At 33.0% G+C, this 19,359-nt stretch overlaps 1 protein-coding gene across 5 annotated transcripts in view; it reads right to left on the reverse strand.

Moving 5' to 3' along the window:
• The window catches only part of LOC137628779 (epidermal growth factor receptor kinase substrate 8-like), a 182,913-nt gene that overhangs the window by 31,249 nt on the left and 132,305 nt on the right, over positions 1-19,359 (reverse strand). For 4 of the 5 annotated variants that reach the window (XM_068360008.1, XM_068359991.1, XM_068360022.1 and 1 more), the window contains 10 exons: positions 17,877-18,081; positions 13,848-13,968; positions 12,870-12,995; positions 10,465-10,612; positions 9,861-9,988; positions 9,700-9,735; positions 8,704-8,810; positions 7,596-7,806; positions 6,110-6,205; positions 4,808-4,871 (listed from right to left, as the gene is read on the reverse strand). In XM_068360008.1, coding sequence (XP_068216109.1) covers positions 4,808-4,871; positions 6,110-6,205; positions 7,596-7,806; positions 8,704-8,810; positions 9,700-9,735; positions 9,861-9,988; positions 10,465-10,612; positions 12,870-12,995; positions 13,848-13,968; positions 17,877-18,081 — 1,242 coding nt within the window. The remainder of the gene's footprint in view (positions 1-4,807; positions 4,872-6,109; positions 6,206-7,595; positions 7,807-8,703; positions 8,811-9,699; positions 9,736-9,860; positions 9,989-10,464; positions 10,613-12,869; positions 12,996-13,847; positions 13,969-17,876; positions 18,082-19,359) is intronic. The other variant, XM_068360001.1, reaches the window with a different exon arrangement.

Here is a 19,359-nt window from a genome sequence, read left to right on the forward strand (position 1 = left end):
TTACTTGATAGGTCTCTCAAACATCATGACAGGCTATATATTTCAATTTGAAATGGTAGAATGTGAAATCATAATTAATGAAGACAACACAATTACCCATGGCCACCACTTGAAAATTAGCAGAAAAGTAAATAATCCGTTATCAAAAGAATGCAAACAAATACTCAGCAGCATTCAAGCAGGCAAGGCCACAAAACAAAATGCACATATAGTATGTTTTAACCAGAAATTTCAAACAAACAAAAAATTAGAATTAAACATTCATAGTACAGAACCACTCTTAAGTAGTCTACAAAATAAGATGATTCTCTTTGTTATATCTTCTGGTTCAGTTTTGTTGTTTCAAATTTCTAGTTATATGAACTTTTAAAAGACAAAAGAGTTCTTAAAACCATTACTGAATATTATATCCTACCTGGAAACTGGATTTCAGAGTCATCATCACTTGTATCCGAATCAAAATCGGCTGGAACTTTAGGGTGTTGGAAGATATAAGGAGGGCCTACTTTCAGGAATAAAATCAGTTTTTGGGTTACAAACTGTAAACCACAGGATCTACAAATGAATTCCACTACATTTAATTGGTACTCTTAACTCGAACTAAAATTTAACATACTGTAATCTACAGAATGCTACTTCACTGATTTCCTCCCACAAAAAAATACCACAATACTGTCAATATATAACTTCCAGCAAGTGCCAAATCACAAAGAAATATCCATATATAATCTGATACTTCACTAATCACTTTGAAGGAGATTACATGATAATTCAGAGGACATAATATTAACAACTTGAAACTCTTGCTTTCAAGCACAATAATTTCCAACAAATTTATTTCAAAACTGTTATCATAAACTAAAGGTGAAACTACGTGCACGTCTACAGCGTGAATTTAGTTAAAAGTACACGGAGTACAACCACTCCAAACTACATGATTAGATAGGGAACAAAGCAGTAATATTTACCCATCTACAATTACTGAAAACCTAGAGACGCATTTTTGTGGATACTATTGTTATTTAAATTAAAGATAACACTCAGCATGGAGAGAATTTACATAAATTACTGCCTTTTTAACTAATCTTAAAAGTGTCGAAGTTCCTTTCATTCAATTTTCTTTTATGTAAAAACTGGGAGAGGCACATTTCCAAAGTGCCCTGTACCTCACACAAAAGGAACCAAGGCATATTACTGCACTCGGGTACTTACCAAGAAAATGTATACAGTTATACTATAAGCAACCTGTAGAAAGAGCTTTTCCATCCATACTATCCCATCAGGATTTTCACCCTAATAATCCCAAACTCTGGGAGGGAGTTGCACTGGGGCAAAGTTTGTTTTAGGCTCTGTTGACAATGTGTAGCACATCTTGAAGGAGATGGCAACGAAGGGTTGGTATAAAATGCAATATATTTCATTTTATCATTGATTTTATTTATTGAGTTCTTGATATTACAATCTATATCATCTTGTTTATATGCCACAACCATCTACATTTTTTACTGAAAAATAAGATATCTTATATTACAAATATACAAGGTTTCTTTACAAATACTTATGATCTGATTTAAAACTAGATCTGGCTAGTGAATGTAGGGGCTCAGATAGACAAAAAAAAAGTTCTGAAGTTTTGAGTCATTTCTGGTAAATGTACCATTTCTGCAAAGTTGCAGCAATTTTTGGAGACCCAAACCAAAATGAGATTGGATTTTATCATGCTCTTTTGGACATTTGGACAGTAAATATAAGAATGTTTAAATCTTTCCCACTGATCTGAAAATGGCAGTACGTCTAAGAACTGTCAAGTGGTGTCAACAGTCATATACAATACATGTATATATCTATATACTGTATAAAGTATATATATTCACAAAGCAGTCTATCTTAATTGAAGCTTTTACTATATTTGGTTATCTTACAGACAATGATAAATGTTTATCATTAACTTGTAACATGGTTAGTCAAGCCTTAAATGAGTGGCTTAGGACTGCTTTTTTATTACTTATAGCAACTACGACGTCAAATTTCAATGCGAGGGGCTCTGCGTAACTAACGTCACAAACAGTCAACAGAGCCGTCCACCACAACCCTCCACCATGCATGCACTTTTTGTCTTGTTCCTCAACAATTTGAATAGTTAAAACTTAAATCCTGCATGTACTTTGAAGTTCCATAAAACATACTGTATCTAAAATGTTAATCTCCGGCTATCTAAAGATCTGCCTTTGTCATCTAGTGATGATGTTGTAACAAATGAAATTATGGAAACCACAGCGAGAAATGTTTTTAAATCCACACTGTTATAAACGGAGTACAGTATATGCAGCAAATCAGTTTCAAAATCAAGATTATTAGTATTGGAAATTAAGTACTTCACATTACCTGGTCTTTCAGAGCTCAATAAGCCTTTCTACTTACTTACAGCGATAAAGAAAAGTTTGCATAAAAGAAGCAATTACTAGCAAGCAGACTATAGAAGACAACGCTAATATGTTGCAGTGTTAAAACTTGAACAAAAACAAAAGCAAATGGTTAGAGATAATGGCATCCAGAGAAAGCTAAGCAAAATATGATCCTGACCTTATAACAGTACAATAACATACCTTATCACCCAAATCAGTCAAGCATGTAGTTTGAGATGCTGTGTCACAATATTATTGTTCTGTCAAGACCCATAACGATACCCTTTTCAGGAATCGCAGTGCATTTAAAAACCTCAAAGAAAACTCCTTTTCACAAGACCTAATTATCGTAGCATGCTCTTGTGACAAAATAAGCTAAGAAATGAAAGAGATGCAAGGAAGGCATATTGTCTCAAGTAAGTCAATGTCAAGTCCTGCAATATGGCATAAGATAACTGTCGGATATATAAATCTATTACTAGATATATACAAATCAGTGCAAACTGCTTCACAAACTAATCGCCATCTTCATAAGTTTGAGAAGGAGTCGGTGTAGATGGCAAGATAAATTTTCACCATCCTACACTAAAGATAAAATATTCAATATAATTTTGTCAAGCATAGATAAGATATGAATATTTGACTCAAGAACTTATTAATCATTATCATGAAGATGTAAGCAGATTAAGCACTGGCAGTAGCATGTTGTCAGAAAGATATGTTCCTATCCATGTTCCTGTGCATTTAACAGTCAAAGCTAATATATATCATGGTCAATTACAACAGTAATTAACAGCATTGAAATGCTTCTTACTCCTAATATTCTTTAAAGGAAGTTAAGATGTAAAGTAAACAAATTAAAGTTATTCTATAACATGAAATAACGAGACATATTTTATCATATCCCCTTAATCACTAAAGACACATTCATGATAATCAAGAAATTATTCATTTGGTGAAGCAATGCTGAAAAGTCGTTATTATGACTTTGAACCAATCTTAAATTTTGAAATTAAAAGAATCTTGAAGTTAATGAGTACTGTATAATTTAGAGCTTCAAATATTAATTCTAATGTATGAAACTTTGTTTATCGAGATTAAAAAAAGTTTAATAAAAGTCAGCTCCGATAATGGAAGACAGTAATCCACTAGAATTTGCTACTCGGTGAATAATCAGGAAAAATGTTTAAAAAAAAACATGAGAATTATAAAAATTGCTAAAAGGATTTTGAGGACTAAAAGAATGTGTCTCCAGTTTTTGGGTAAAGTATATATCTATCAAAATATCTTTAGTCAGTCCTGCACTTAATCTAATGAAACTGTACATAGTTAGTTTTAAGTGTAAAAGAGCTATAATAGTTTCAGTTTAAAAGTATATACTGTAAGTCTCGTACAATGATAAAAAAATGATGATCAATGATAAACTTGTTAGAAAATGATATGGAATATAAACTTACTTACTAGTGGACGGTATTCTGTAAGGGTGCAACGAATAAGATGAAAATCTTTGTATAAGATTCATCTTTTTCATGTTGCTCAACTCTGACTATCATATACAAGTCTACTTTCTCTCAGCACAAATAAAAAAATTATTCAAACATACAGAGAAATACAAATACAGTTGCAATATGACTTCAACAGGCAACAGGCTACAAAACAAACTTAATCTAAGCTCCTAAAATAAACAAAATATTCTTCATTTTGGAAAATATTTTACTAATGTTCAAAATTAAACAAAAAATTTATGAAGGTCAAATTGTGGGAGTCAAAATCAATTCTTTGATAAATTTAAAACCAAGATTTTCACTCATTACCCTGGCTTTTATAATGAAATGAAATCTAACATAACAAAAGTACAAAATATAACAATTATTTAGCTTCTATTTACTGCTCTAGAAACAGCATACTGTACTTTAATGTAATTACAATTTATAATTACTACATAAATTACATACTAAAGCAATGTGTAATCACAAAGTGCACAGTGCGAGAGTTACACACAAATAAAAAGAGAAACACTACAACAAACCCCACAAAAATCAACAGGCTGTTTTAATGGTCCCAATTACTTAGCCCATAACTGCTGGTTCAAATCCCTCACTGCACCTCAGACCAATAACATCTGTAAGTACCGCCCGTGTACTTCCTTAAAAGTAATCACCTATCTCAAGTTTTATGTACAATGAACACTAAATCTTCAATCTTCTTTTCTTTGTCAGATCCCTAGCTTAATTACTTAGCTTAATTATTTCTTAACAACATTCAGCACCTGAGTTCATTTTAGAAAAATTCAATTCTTTGATTTGTTGGCTAGGGTTTTGAGAACCAGCAGTATATCAGAAAGTTTAATGGGAAGAGAAGAAAAGCAAGAGAAGGTAGGAACTAGAAATATCTAAATTCACCTTTCTTGCCTTGTCGGTCTTTCCAGACTGGTGGGGGAGCACCCCGACGAGGTTCAGAGCCATCCTGAAAAATCAAACATATTAAATGAACAAAATATTCTATATAAATATGTTGCAAGAAAGATAGAATTTGATTAAACTTGAACTTTGCAACTTTTAAAGTAAAAAAATGCCTTAGTTATACAAAATGTCATTGACCTGTTCCCCACATAAAAATTCTTTTGTTAAATTTTCTTAATAGCATTAACAATATACTGTATAAAGTATGTATTTGATAATGTGGACTATCAAAGAACTTTTGGAAAAGAATCAAAAGTGTTGAGAGTTAAGAATTTTGTACTGCACTTCTACAGCACAAGCTGAAATTACCAAAGTATTTATTGAGCATGTGCATCGTATGAATTTTAAAGAGCACCCTAGCAGTACCAGCCAAACTCGGTTGAGTCCCTCGTCAGGCTGGGAGGAACGTAGAGAGGAGAGGTCCCCTTTTTTGTTTCATTTGTTTGATGTCGGCTACCCCCCAAAATTGGGGGAAGTGCCTTGGTATATGTATACTCACCCGATAGTCATATACATGCCCACCCTCCTCCCAACTGACTTGTGGTGTCAAGAGGATAGGAATTAGTTTCTACTTTGAGATAAATAGTATGGCTTACATAAGCCATTAGTTACAGTATTGCAATTAACTGCTAGATTGTCTCATTAATTTACTAGAGGCATAAATTCATTGAAAGGAGAGAACATTTTAAATTTTTTAGTCTTTGGGGTAAATGTCGATAATACAGAACTTCTAGAAAGAAACCCTATGACAGCAGGCGAGTATAAAAATAAATTTTAATATCAAATTTGTATTTCATTCCCCATGATTATATCTGATTTGCTGAATTTTGTGTATAAAATTTTCTAACTGAATGAATAAAATACAGTTTAATTTACGTTAGAAATTACGTGAAATAACTGTTCGGTGTGCTACGTTTCCTTGTTCAAGTGTACACTCTACTATAGGTTCTCTTATAGAATGTTTTCATATTAGAATGCACTTCAACTGCAGCATTTATCAAGTTGAAGGATCGCTTTTTCAATTTATCAATATTTTCCCACAGTCTTCAAGTAAACCTAACTTTAGAAGTACAGTATCCTTTTATTAACAAAAAACTTGTGCAGTACTCAGTGCTGAAAGACAAATTTATATTGGAAAACACTAACACAACATTAATTCAGACACCTTAAAATTAGCTTTAATCCTTTTATATTAATAGAAAATATCAAAAGCTACAAGTACAGTACATAGTACAAACATACTTGATCCGAGTAAGGCGTAACAATAGTATGTGGGACATGAGCCATCTGCCCTCTGACATTCATAGCCTTCCACCATTTTCGACTGTCGTCCAGTACCTAAAGGATAAAGATATGAGAAATATATTACATATGCAACTGAACAGTATCAACATCAATAATAACAACTACAGTACCGTATTTCTATTCTTAGAATATTATGAAACAGATACACTGCAAGTTAATCATAACCTTATTTTTCCTGCTATAAAAATCTTTGTCCCAGTACTTGACAGTCTATCTGAACTTGAGTAACAGTTCATAAAGAAATAGACAGACTACAGTTAGGTATAAACTAGCGCCAATAAGAGTGATGAGATGCAATTACACGTGTGAGCAACCCAAGTCGCATTCAGCTCCTGAAGCTAAAAAAATCACAGCTATGAAATTTTCTTGACTGGATAAATGTAGATCTGAATTTTATAATGAACTAGACATATCAATATGAAAGCAGACATAAGATAAGCTGTCTCTTACAGTGAGCATAGCAAAAAATAACAGTGGACTGGATCTGCTGTGAAAAAAGTACCAAAACTGGAGACGTACATTTTTTCTTATGAGCAAGGCTTCCACATATGAGTTTTAATGTAACTCTGGCTCCCAGAGAGATAATACTTATGAAAAAAATTATTTTCAAGAACTGGATATTTGCCCCACATACAATTTACTAACTACAATTTACTAACTCGAGATGGTTTTCTATACGGATCCATTGGGATAGAAAACAAGACTGAAAGAACAATCTTATATCCCTTACTTATCTCTTCAGAATCTCTATGATACCATCCATAGTGTGAAAATATAGTCATTTGATAGAATAAAATAAAATAATCTATACAAATTTGGCAAGTCTCTAATGTCAAAAATTAATAAGAGATTGTACAACAAGCAGCAAGAATTCTTTTTATTCAAAATTATTTCTTTGGGACCTTTGTTACCTGTTGTCACAAGACTTTAATCTCCAAGGACCACTTCTAGTACTCCAGAGCTTAAGACAGTCAGACATCATAAGTGTTGGTCTGGTTATGCTTCTAAATTAGGTACTTAAAAAGATATTTCCAAAGCCCCATATTATCCATTCAGAATCAGAGTAAGAAAGTTGATCCATTATTGAATTAAAGAAAAAATTATCTTACAACCTAATACTAGGCTGTACAGTATCGACTTATGTTATGACAGGTTGAACAAACAAGAGAAAGTTTAAATTGGACAAACCCAACAAAATTTTATAAAAGATCAAAAGGAATTTCTTATCACTTACATAAACTAATCTCATAATAGAAAAATAAAATATTCTAAAGGCCATAGTCTGAGAATGATAGAAGTGAGTGGGGTGAAAATATTTTTATCAGGTTTAAAATAATTTTGACTTTAAGCCAATAATCCTTTTTATATGGCTTCAGGATACTTTAAAGTAATAAGCAACATAAGGAAGCAATATCCAACTAACCTCAAGGTATTCTCCACGACCCACGGTCAGTTCTTTATCGTTGTTGGCTGTGCGTGGATAAGTGACTTGCACTATCTTGGCTCCGCGTGACTTGAGCTCAGCCAGCCACTGCCTTTGGTGCTTTTCAAACGTAGGCTGATCCATAGAGTCCTGGGAAATGTCACTACGACCGGCTTGAGGATATTCTGATGGTGGTGTCATAGATCGTGGCCTAAAAGAAAATACAAACATTTGTAACATCAGAATGAAATAAAACATGATACAAAATTATAAAAATTACCACTAAATACTGCACGTATACTAAAAAACATCACAAATACTACAATAATCTTAACCATCTCCAACTTTCATGAAAAATATGCTAATTTTTAACAAGGTTACAAATCTATTCTTAATTTTGATAAAATCTGGACACTTGGCTCTGCAGCATAAGCAGGGAAAAATCTACGGTGCTTTTTCATCTGTTTAAATTTAAACTTATTGATTTGTATTAACGCAGTGAACAATTTGATTGGTATTTCATTTTGGAAATTACAGGAACAGGGTTACGTTATCAACACCCGTGGCTATCCTCATTCGCCAGTATTTGAACAGATGTTAAGACCTTTGTGTAACTGCTACCAAATATGAATCAAAGATAATGGGATGAAATTTTGTTTTCTATTTGAGGTAAACTTTTTCATTAAAGAATGAAGAGAACAGGAATCCATCTAATTAATGACGTAATTAATTTTAACTTTAAGATTAGGTTTATTTTACATTTGTTTTTAACAGGACAAAATATTTCAATCTTTATATATCTAAGATAATAAGATTTTCCTTTCAATTTCATTAAAACTACAATAATTACAAAATAAAATCATTATCCAGTTTTCAAAGTGTTTGATATCCTTACCAATATACTTAAAGTAGGCATTGTAGGAGATTATTCTATATAATCATGCTTGTTTCTCAAATCTAAGCATTTAAGACTCCCATTCATGTCAATTAATTGGAATGCTTAAAATCAAAGCTATATTTACACAATGTATTTCATTAACCAAAAAGGTACAGTCTAGGAAAAATAAGATAATTAAACGAAACAGTAATCATCATGAGACTGACATACCTGTCAGGATAATATCTGTCAGGTGTTGGTGAAGCTTCCCTTCTATCAGAGTCGTAGTAATCGCTTCCATATTCGTCACCTCGATGACGCCCTTGCCTAATTTCAGCCTGGAAATTTAGAATATTCTACAATGCTTAAAAGAAATTCTAATTTCTATTAATTTATAAATAGTTTAGCATCAAAGCAAATCAAAAGTATTATTTCCTATTCCTGAGCTCCATTCCACATGTTTTATGTCCAATGTTCCTACTCCTTTCGACGCCATTGGAAATACAGTACTGTACTTTACCTCCAAGTAATTACCAATTTTTCTCTTTTTTTTTATTCATGTATATGAAAATTTTACAAATATGTAAAGGAAATTTATTCAATTATATGATCATATACTTGTATAGTTACTGTCTTGTGCCAAGACAAGTTAAATATAACATCCAATAAAATATCATAAATTATTCTATAAACTACTTTGGCTTACTGTACTAGATCTAAACTACACAGGGCCCTCTAACTACACATCATCAAATTACTATAGTAGTTACCTATATGGTATATCAACTACATCTGTCTGATAAAAATACTGAAAAGGATTCAATCTACAAGTTTTACATTATTAGGCTAATGATGCTGATAACATTCTCTTCAAAATAATTTCTGGACACTCTACAGTGGTAATTATACTTATTTCAGGGTTATACTTCCATTATAATATTTTCAAAGGTGTTATAGAAGTTGGGGAGATACTATCATCTAAATTTAAGCTACTTTGTAACAAACTCTAAATTAGGTGAAAAAAATAATCCCAAGAGAAAAATGACAGAGTTCTGAAACATAAAAGTGGCTGTATTTTACACCATTAAATAGTCGAACTACAAAAGGTGAGCAGTGAAAATCTACTATAAATCGTAACCCATTTGATTTGCTTATAAGAAAAAAAAATCACATGCTGTCACAATAGTTCATTAGATACAAGAGTAAAGACAGCATCCAAACACTCACTTTATAGCCGCTATCCTTTTCCAATTCCTCTGAATCCTTGCAATATAATAAAAACAATCATCACTTTCAAATCAACATAATATAATGGCCATATTTGAGTTCTGATTTATCAAAAAGAAATTATTCTAGAGATAGAATCCAATCATTCATGTATAGTTTACCTCTCGCTGCGCATTTCTTATCTCCTCTGCTCGTGTCCTCTTCGCTTCGGAAGCAACTTCAGATGCCAACATGTTTGACCGTTCTCTGTTGTCTTCGAGAAGTTCGGGAGCCCAACCACTCGAAAACACTGGCAACATAATTTTTGGGTTATAGTAAGGAAATGAAAAATTAAATTGACAACATAATTCTTTTCTCAAATCACACAAAAGTCAGATGCTATCTAACTTATGTTTAACCACTGGAAAACATTCATTCAATTATTTAAGTTAATTCCAAATGTTTAACCACTAGAAAACAGTCACTAAATTATTTTAGTTAATTCCATGTACAGTAGATAAAAATTTGTACAGTACTGATCTTGGTTTATTCCAAGTGCAATAGATAATAAAATCTTGTAGAGTACCGACTAATGAATTTCTATGCAAAAAGTTAAAAAATAAACCTAAATTTGTTTTATGGAAACTTTAAACCATAATGATGTTACCAAACACAAGACAAAATACTCCAGATATTACTCATAAAAAGATAACCTTATAAATACTGTATATACAGTATTCTACAATATTAGTAGCCAATGTTTACTGTTTAACCTTCTAAGCTTACCTGGCTGGTATGGAGGGACATTGTATTTCCACAAATTTCGCGGAATGCACCATGTGTCACCGAGGCTATGCCACAATTCTGTTTCTCGAGATGTTAGACAGTTTGTCAGAAGGTCAACTGCATCCAAGCTGAGCATTGGAGACAAAACCTGAAGTTGTAAAAAAAGAGTTTGTTTAGTTCCCTGCATATCAAACACCAATATCTCCTAACTGACCCACAATGCACAGATATAGCATCAACATCTTGTACTCTGGTTTTATTTCTTTTAGATACACTAAATTTCAGTAAAACTAAAAATAAAAAATTATAACTGACTAAAGTTCTGTATGTGCAATAGCTCACAATGTAAAAGTCCCTGGAAGGGTAACCCAATGCTTTTATCTTGCCCAAACCTGATAGAAAACGGAAGGAATTTAGGTTCGACTTCAGAGTAAACAACGAACAATTCTCTTAAAAGGAAAGTATCAACATCTGGAAAACAAAGGCATAAATATTCCAAAGATAGACACAAGTAGGATACAAGTCGCCAAACTAAACATTCGGATTGTTGCCAGTTTCCAAAGAATAAAAGTGTGAAGTGAACTGGAGGTATTGGAAAGCCTCCTTAGAGGTTAAGGAATAGTCTAGACTCCTTCAGAACAGTGGCCTAAATAGAAAAGTGTCTGTTGGTTCACGAAAAGGAAGGAAAAAAGATGATCAAGTAAAGAGGTTGTGTTAGTAAGATTAAAAGTATTTTGGCTTATATATATATATTTATATTTCTAAAATAAAAACCAAAAAATTACTAGTTAATTTATGTTGCACAATGTTCACCAAAATAAACAAGTTTTCCAAAGATATTTACTTAATTGGCATTCATGTCAACAATTCCATAGTCAAGCTTAAAGAAAAAGATGCAATTATTACGGTTCATTATTAAGAAGTCCTTTCATAATATTTTAATGGTATATTTAAGATGATTTTTCTACATAACATGATATCGACTGTGTTCCAATTTTAAGGCTGAAAAGCTGCTCATTATGGCAATGTGTTCAATCAAGAAAAATTATCAATACTGTTAGGTGGCAAAACATTCAAATTTGTAGCTAGTTAAAAATAATTTACAAGGTATTATGCTATGATGTCATAAAATATCATAAATTACTCCTCCCATAGTACATACATTACTTTATTGAAATTCATTTCAGCATTTGCACAGTAAAACATATTTCATTTTTCAATGTCTTTAAAAATTTTAACTAATGTAGTCGTTCCATCCCTAGCTTGAAATAGCCTAAATTCCCATAAAATATAGTATAGATATGTGTAGATTTAAATTGCTAGGTAATGTCTGGAGAAGAACCAGTGGAAGAATAAATTTGCACCAGGAAGCTGGAATGAAAAGGAACTCCATAAAACACTAAGTCACAATCCACAAGCATATCTCTAACCTCCTTGTAACCTTTAAAATCCCTTCGATTCAAGAGCCTTATACATCAGAAATATATGGCATGTAGACATACCTAGAGTACATCTATAATGCTTTGTTGTGTAAAAACAAAAATATGGCAAGGAGCATATTTCAATCTTAAAACACTACCAGCACTCGTTAATTTTGAGCTACCAAAAGGCACTGCAACGCTATTATTTAATATGATAATTATCCAAACATCTATCTATCCATCTACCTACCATGACACTTCCCCTCATTTCGGGAGGTAGCCGACACCCACAAAGAAATAAAAGGGGGCATCACAACAATTTGAATAGCGCCAACATATCCCAGCGTGTTGCAAGAGGCGCCTAAAAGCGACGAGATGAGGGGACTGCGAACCCCCTCTTCTGTATGAGCCCAGAAAAGGGATTTTGACGAAGGGAAAATCTATTTCTGGGCGAGAGACCTGTGCCGCCCAATGAACCCTCCCTTGACTTCCCTCCCAGCATGGGCCTCAAACCTTGGGTGCTATGAGGAGTGACGTCACTGGCGTGGGTTGGGTTGGTGGTAGTAGTGTTGAACGGCACCTCGCTGTGGCGGGAGTTTTGAAGAGGAGATATCTAAATGGTGCGAGACCTCTGGTTGAGAATTATCACGCCCCAGTATATTATACCGACACCTTATATGGGTGAGCGAGCTGGGTTCAACCTGGCATTCCTATGCAATTTATTCTCTGGTAATATATAGCAGTTATATACCTTAGAAAGGGTGCTAAAGGAGCATTTCACTGGGCGGCACAGGTCTCTCGCCCAGAAATAGATTTTTCCTTCGTCAAAATCCCTTTTCTGAGAGATATCAAAACATAGACCATAAAAATTTGAGTATTCCCTCCTAAACAGTTCTTTATAATTCAGTTATAACACCAACCACAGTGTTACCACAACAGCTATTCCTATGGATTCCACAGAAAATTATAATTAATTGTGCTTACCTTACTGGGTAGATTTGGTCCATAGTTGGAGTCCCTTGAGGCATCCACAATGAGAGCCAATGGGGTGAATAAGAAGTGGACCAACTCAGGAGCATTGGGATCATGTATGTGAGCTTTTAACTTAGCCTGAAAGAGATGGAAAAGGTCAAAGACATATATTAATTATTACTAAATTTAATATATAAAATCATTTAAAAGATTTGTATAAAAGAGCTGTTCTATCTCATCTCTGCTTGATGGGAAAATTTGCATAAATTAGGAACATAATTAAATAGTAATAATTTTATGAAAATTCAATAGTATATTAATTGCAATTAGATCAAGCATATCTTGAAAAGCAATGGAAATATGAATACATTACAGAGCTTCAAATTTTGCTTGCATTACTGGAAATCAAAATGAAATTTTTCTTATTACATTCAAACAACTTCACTGTTTCCATGAATATATGATCAAAGAAAGATGCATACTTCAAATAGCATCTTGAATAATATGCAGCAGAATTTGTAAGTCAAGTTTATGTAAAATTTTCCCACAGATGGTAAAAACTACTAAATCAATATATAGAGAGGTTCTTTTGCTACAGGCGGTGAACCCAAACAACCACCCACCCCCTTAAAAACACTAATTTTAAGTAAAATGTACCTTTAAAATGGTTCACTTATGAAAAGTAGCAGGATTTATTAACAAGCTGAAATTGCAGTTGAATAACCAAACAATTATTTATGCATATATACATACTTTACTATATATACATACAAACATACATACATACATACATGCATACACCAACATAATATAATTATTATAAGTATATAAGTAGAATACATACATACATACATACATACATACATACACAAACATAATATAATTATTATAAGTATACAAATAAAATACATACATACATACAGTTTTAAAAACTTTAAGCAAAAATCCAATATGCACATGAGCAAAGACACAAAGAAATAATAATCTTACCAATAAGTTAAAAGACAGTTTGAACTTCTGGAAGATATCGACAAACTCCCTCTCTGGTGGAGGCTTGGCACGCATGGACAATAGACCGTCACCAATGTCTTTCTTCTTGGACTTACGGGATCTGGAACAAATAAAAATTGAATTGATAAAGAAATTGAATTTAGTCACGAGAAGCTAAAATTTAGTCAAAAGAGGTTGAAATTAATAAACAGAAACTGAATTTGATCAGGATAAGCTGAATTTTGTCAAAAGAGGCTGAATTTCATCAACAGAAACTGAATTTAGTCAAAAGAGGCTGAATTTAATCAACAGAAACTGAATCTAGTCAAATGAGGCTGAATTTCATCAACAGAAACTGAATTTAGTCAAAAGAGGCTGAATTTAATCAACAGAAACTGAATTTGATCAGGATAAGCTGAATTTAGTCAAAAGAGGCTGAATTTAATCAACAGAAACTGAATTTAGTCAAAAGAGGCTGAATTTAATCAACAGAAACTGAATTTAGTCAAAAGGGGCTGAATTTAATCAACAGAAACTGAATTTGATCAGGATAAGTTGAATTTAGTCAAAAGAGGCTGAATTTAATCAACAGAAACTGAATTTAGTCAAAAGAGGCTGAATTTAGTCAAAAGAGGCTGAATTTAGTCAAAAGAGGCTGAATTTAGTCAAAAGAGGCTGAATTTAGTCAAAAGAGGCTGAATTTAATCAACAGAAACTGAATTTAGTCAAAAGAGGCTGAATTTAGTAAAAAAGACGCTGAATTTAGTCAAAAGAGGCTGAATTTAATCAACAGAAACTGAATTTGATCAGGATAAGCTGAATTTAGTCAGGAGGCTGAATTTAGTCAAAAGAGGCTGAATTTAATCAACAGAAACTGAATTTAGTCAAAAGAGGCTGAATTTAATCAACAGAAACTGAATTTGATCAGGATAAGCTGAATTTAGTCAAAAGAGGCTGAATTTAATCAACAGAAACTTAATTTAGTCAAAAGAGGCTGAATTTAGTCGAAAGAGGCTGAATTTAGTCAACAAAAACTGAATTTAGACAAAAAGGCCGAATTTAATCAACAGAAACTGAATTTGGTCAAAAGAGGCTGAATTTGGTCAAGAGAAACTGAATTTAGTCAAGAGAAACTGAATTTAGTCAAGAGAAACTGAATTTAGTAAAGAGAGGCTAAATTCAATCAACAGAAACTGAATGTGGTAAAAAAAAAAAGCTGAATTTAGTCAAATTAATTACCACAGGACTATAGTATACAAAGTCATTTCTCTGCCCTTTATTCAGCATCTAAACTGTTACTTTTTCCTAAATGTCCCCTTCTAAAATATTACTCCTTTCTACAGATGCACGCCTAAGATTCTACTGTTTCCTAGATATATATTTCTAATATTCCTACACTTTTCTTAAGACTTATAACTAAGTTAATAGACTTTTCTAAAGACTCATTCCTAAAATAATACTTTCCCTTAATGACCATTTCTCATCTTTCTTAAATGATCACTTCTAAAATACTTTATTCCCAACTTATTGTAAACTATCTTTATTCCCAAATGACTATTTCTAAACTACTTTTTATTCATAAACGTCAATTTCTAAACTACCCTTTACTCATAAATGTCTATTTCTAAACTACCCTTTGTTCATAAATGTCTATTTCTAAACTATCCTTTACTCATATAAATGTTCATTTCTAAACTACCTTTTATTTCTAAAAATCTACATCTAAACTACCTTTTGTTTCCAATTATCTACATCTAAACTACCGTTTGTTTCCAAATATCTTCATCTAAACTAACTTTTATATCTTAATGTCTACATCTAAACTACCCTCTATTCCTAACTGTATTTCTAAACTACCTTTCATCCCCAATGTCTACTTAAAAACTACCTTTTTTCATAAATGTCATTCTAAACTACCTCTGACTTCCAAATGTCCATTTCTAAAAATTGTATACCCAAATTTCTAACTCCAAACTACCTTTTATTCATAAATCTATTTCTAAACAATCACTGATTCCTACTGTGTATGTCTATTCCAAAATAGATTTTAATAACAAATGCCTATTTCCAAAATACTTTCTATCCTTAAATGTCTATTTCTAAAATACATTCTATTCCCAAATGTCCAGTATGAGTCACCATTCTATCCTAAACAGAAGAGAAGACATCTATTCCATACAGTTTAGTTAAATTCTTTAGCCGTTTCAGTGTTATTTAATCACCGTCTCACTTTGTGACAACAAACTTTATTTTATTGTCTTCTGCTTACATATATACTTATCCCTCTAAGTTGCTATTTCATATTTAAAGTTGTATTTGCCTTACCAAAGTCAACAAGTTTTTCAGATTCTGACTGAAATCTCCAGAGAGAGAGAGAGAGAGAGAGAGAGAGAGAGAGAGAGAGAGAGAGAGAGAGAGAGAGAGAGAGAGAGAGAGAGAGAGAGAGAGAGAGTTACAAGAATTTTGGATGTCTTAAAGACTTTTTAGTCCATCCGCTGAGACACTATTTGCTCTTTGGTAGGGCGATTTAGTTTAAGCATTTAGAGAGTTTTTATGACCTTGTCTAACTTATTCTTAAACTCGTTTACTGTGTTACTGTTTACTACATTCACTGTAAGTCTATTCTAAGTATTTGCTATTTTGTATGTAAAGTAATTTGCCCCATTAAGTGGTGGTGTATCTTTTCAATTCCAGTTGTATCTGTTACCTCTGGACTGATTTGTGCTAAGCGTGAATAGATTGTTGTAATCTCCATTTGTTATTCCTTTAAATATTTTGAATGCCTCCATTAACTGTCCCCTTGGTCGTCGAGTTTGTAGATCAAATAAAGACGTTCCATCCTTCATCTATATCCAAATTGCCTAGGTGTTGGAACTAGTTTGGTGGCCCAGTTTGTACTGCTTTCAGTCTAAATGTATCTTTTTGAATACTTGGAGCCCAAAATTGAACTCCGTATTCTAGATAGGGTCTTACTACTATTATAGTGATGTGTACAGAGGTAGCACAGTGTCTTTATTTCTGAATTTGATTTGTCTCTTTATGTAGCCTATTAGTTTTGTACTTCCTTTTCAGTTTTTATGCTCTGTTTTTGTGTACTTCAAATCCTTGCTGATAATAATACCGAGATCTACCTCCTGGGCCACACTTTCTATTTCATTACCCTGCAGTGAGTAATCTGACTGTGGCTTACTTTAACATATGTGTATGACTTTACATTTCCCACAGTTGAAAGGCATTTGTCATTTTCTGGACAATTCTCCTAGTTTCATTAATCCTCTCTTAAGGCTTTTACGTCTTCTGAGTTCGCAGCACTTATGCCTAGTTTAGTACCGTCGGCAAATTTGGCTATTCTTCTAGTCAATCCTAAATCTATGTCGCTAATGTAAATCAGGAGTAGCAAGGGGCCAAAGACGGATCCTTGAGGTACTCCGCTTTTAACAGCTGCACACACTGAAGCTTCTCCATTGATTACAACTCTGTTTTCTGTTTGTTAGCCAATCTTCGATCTATTCAGCTGGCTAGTCAATGATGCCTAGTGCTCTAATTTTTACCATTCACTTTTATGAGGAACTTTGTCAAAAGCATTTGAAAGTTAGGTATGTGACGTCTATTGCCCTGCTGTTGTCATAGATGTCACACCTGTTGTGGAAACATTCCAAAAGATTTGTCACACATGATCCCTTTTGTCTAAAACCATGTTGGCTGACACTTGACCTCTCAGAGAGAGAGAGAGAGAGAGAGAGAGAGAGAGAGAGAGAGAGAGAGAGAGAGAGAGAGAGAGAGAGAGAGAGAGAGACAATTTTATAAAACTTACATAACACCATTCACTTAAAAAGGTAAAAAAAAAACGGACAACAAAAACCAAATTGAAGTCACGAATCGTAAACAGAGACGGGACACGTAGAGACCTTAGAAGAAAAGGGAAACCATTTTTGGGCCTCGAACCATGTCGTCCTGATGGAAGTTCCCCGAAGACAGCTTTCCATAAAGACGACATGGTCATTCCTATGTCAAAATCCGTTTTATTACCTGCGCCGCCTTTCCAATTCCCGGGTGGCGGCAGCGGTGTGCTGCAGTCTGGCGATGAATCGCTCGATGTCGTCGAAGCAGGAGTTGAGGATGGCCACGTCCCGCTCGTACTTCTCGCTGCTGGTCGAGGACACGTCGTCGTTGTGGCTGACGCTCGACCTCTCGGACCTGGGGCCTCTGGCTTCGCCTCTCACCTCGCTGTCGGCTGGAAATAAAATAAGGAGAGTAAGGATTTTGTTGCAATGCGAAATGGGATAGAGGAGAGTAAGGATTTTGTTAGAATAAGAAATGAGATGATAATGGCGAATAGTGATTTGCTACAATCGGAAATGAGATCATAAAGGAGAATATTGATTTTGTTACAAGAGGAAATGAGATCATAATGGCGAATAGTGATTTTGTTACAAGAGGAAATGAGATAATAATGGCGAATAGTGATTTTGTTAGAATAGGAATTAAGATAAAAAAGGAGAATAGCGATTTTGTTACAAGAGGAAATGAGATAGGGAGAATAAGGATTTTGTTACAGTAGGGAATGAGATAGAAAGGAAATAAGATAAAGGGAATAATAACTGTATTATAAAAGGAAATGAGATAATAAAGAGAATAAAAACAATATAAAGGTAATGATGATTTCAGGAAATGAGATAATGATTTGGTTACAATAGGAAATAGGTTAATATAGGAAAAAAAAGAATTTTGTTAGAATATGAAATGAGATAAATTAAAATAATGATTTTGTTACAATAGGAAAATAATTTTGGGTTATGAATGAAAAAATTGAAATTAATTTTGACTTTGAATATGGTAAAAAACTAAGAAAAATAATTATGATGGATAATATGAAACAAATACAATAATCAAGGGAGAAATATACCAAAAAAAAAGGTTGAAGCAAATTGCTGTTGTTGAGGTAAAAAATAAAAAATACACCACGCGCTGGAAAATAACTTTACCATTCGTGATAACTTGCACGAAAATATTATGTCCTTAAACTAGAAGAGGTAAAACTAGTTATAATAATATCTCTTTATTCTGCAAAAATAAAACATTAATAACCAAGCGTTAATATGGAGTTTGACACAGTCAACACAAGCATGATCAGTGCTGATTCAATAACCAGAAAAAGAGAAAACTTCTTCGTAAGAATTTAGCACGCAGATGAAGATGAAACACACCTTTTTTCCGATTGATAAAGGTATGAAAATAAATGTTTCGTTATCACATACATAATCTCCGAATTTTTGAGGCAAGGGAAACTGATGAAAGTTTTACCAATGCAAAGAAATTGAAAAAAACTTTAGATTTATAACTCAAATTTAAATTTAAAGCTAAATTTAAAGACTAAACAAAAAATACGTAAACAACATATGACTTTAATGTAAACACCAACTGGTTTGTCCTAAATTTAAATAAAGAACGGTGAATAAAAGTGTATGAAGAAAATCACATATTTGAGCCCCCTACGCTAGTGAATCATCGC

Source organism: Palaemon carinicauda, chromosome 2 (genome assembly GCF_036898095.1).
Source record: "Palaemon carinicauda isolate YSFRI2023 chromosome 2, ASM3689809v2, whole genome shotgun sequence".
In the NCBI taxonomy this organism is placed as follows: domain Eukaryota; kingdom Metazoa; phylum Arthropoda; class Malacostraca; order Decapoda; family Palaemonidae; genus Palaemon; species Palaemon carinicauda.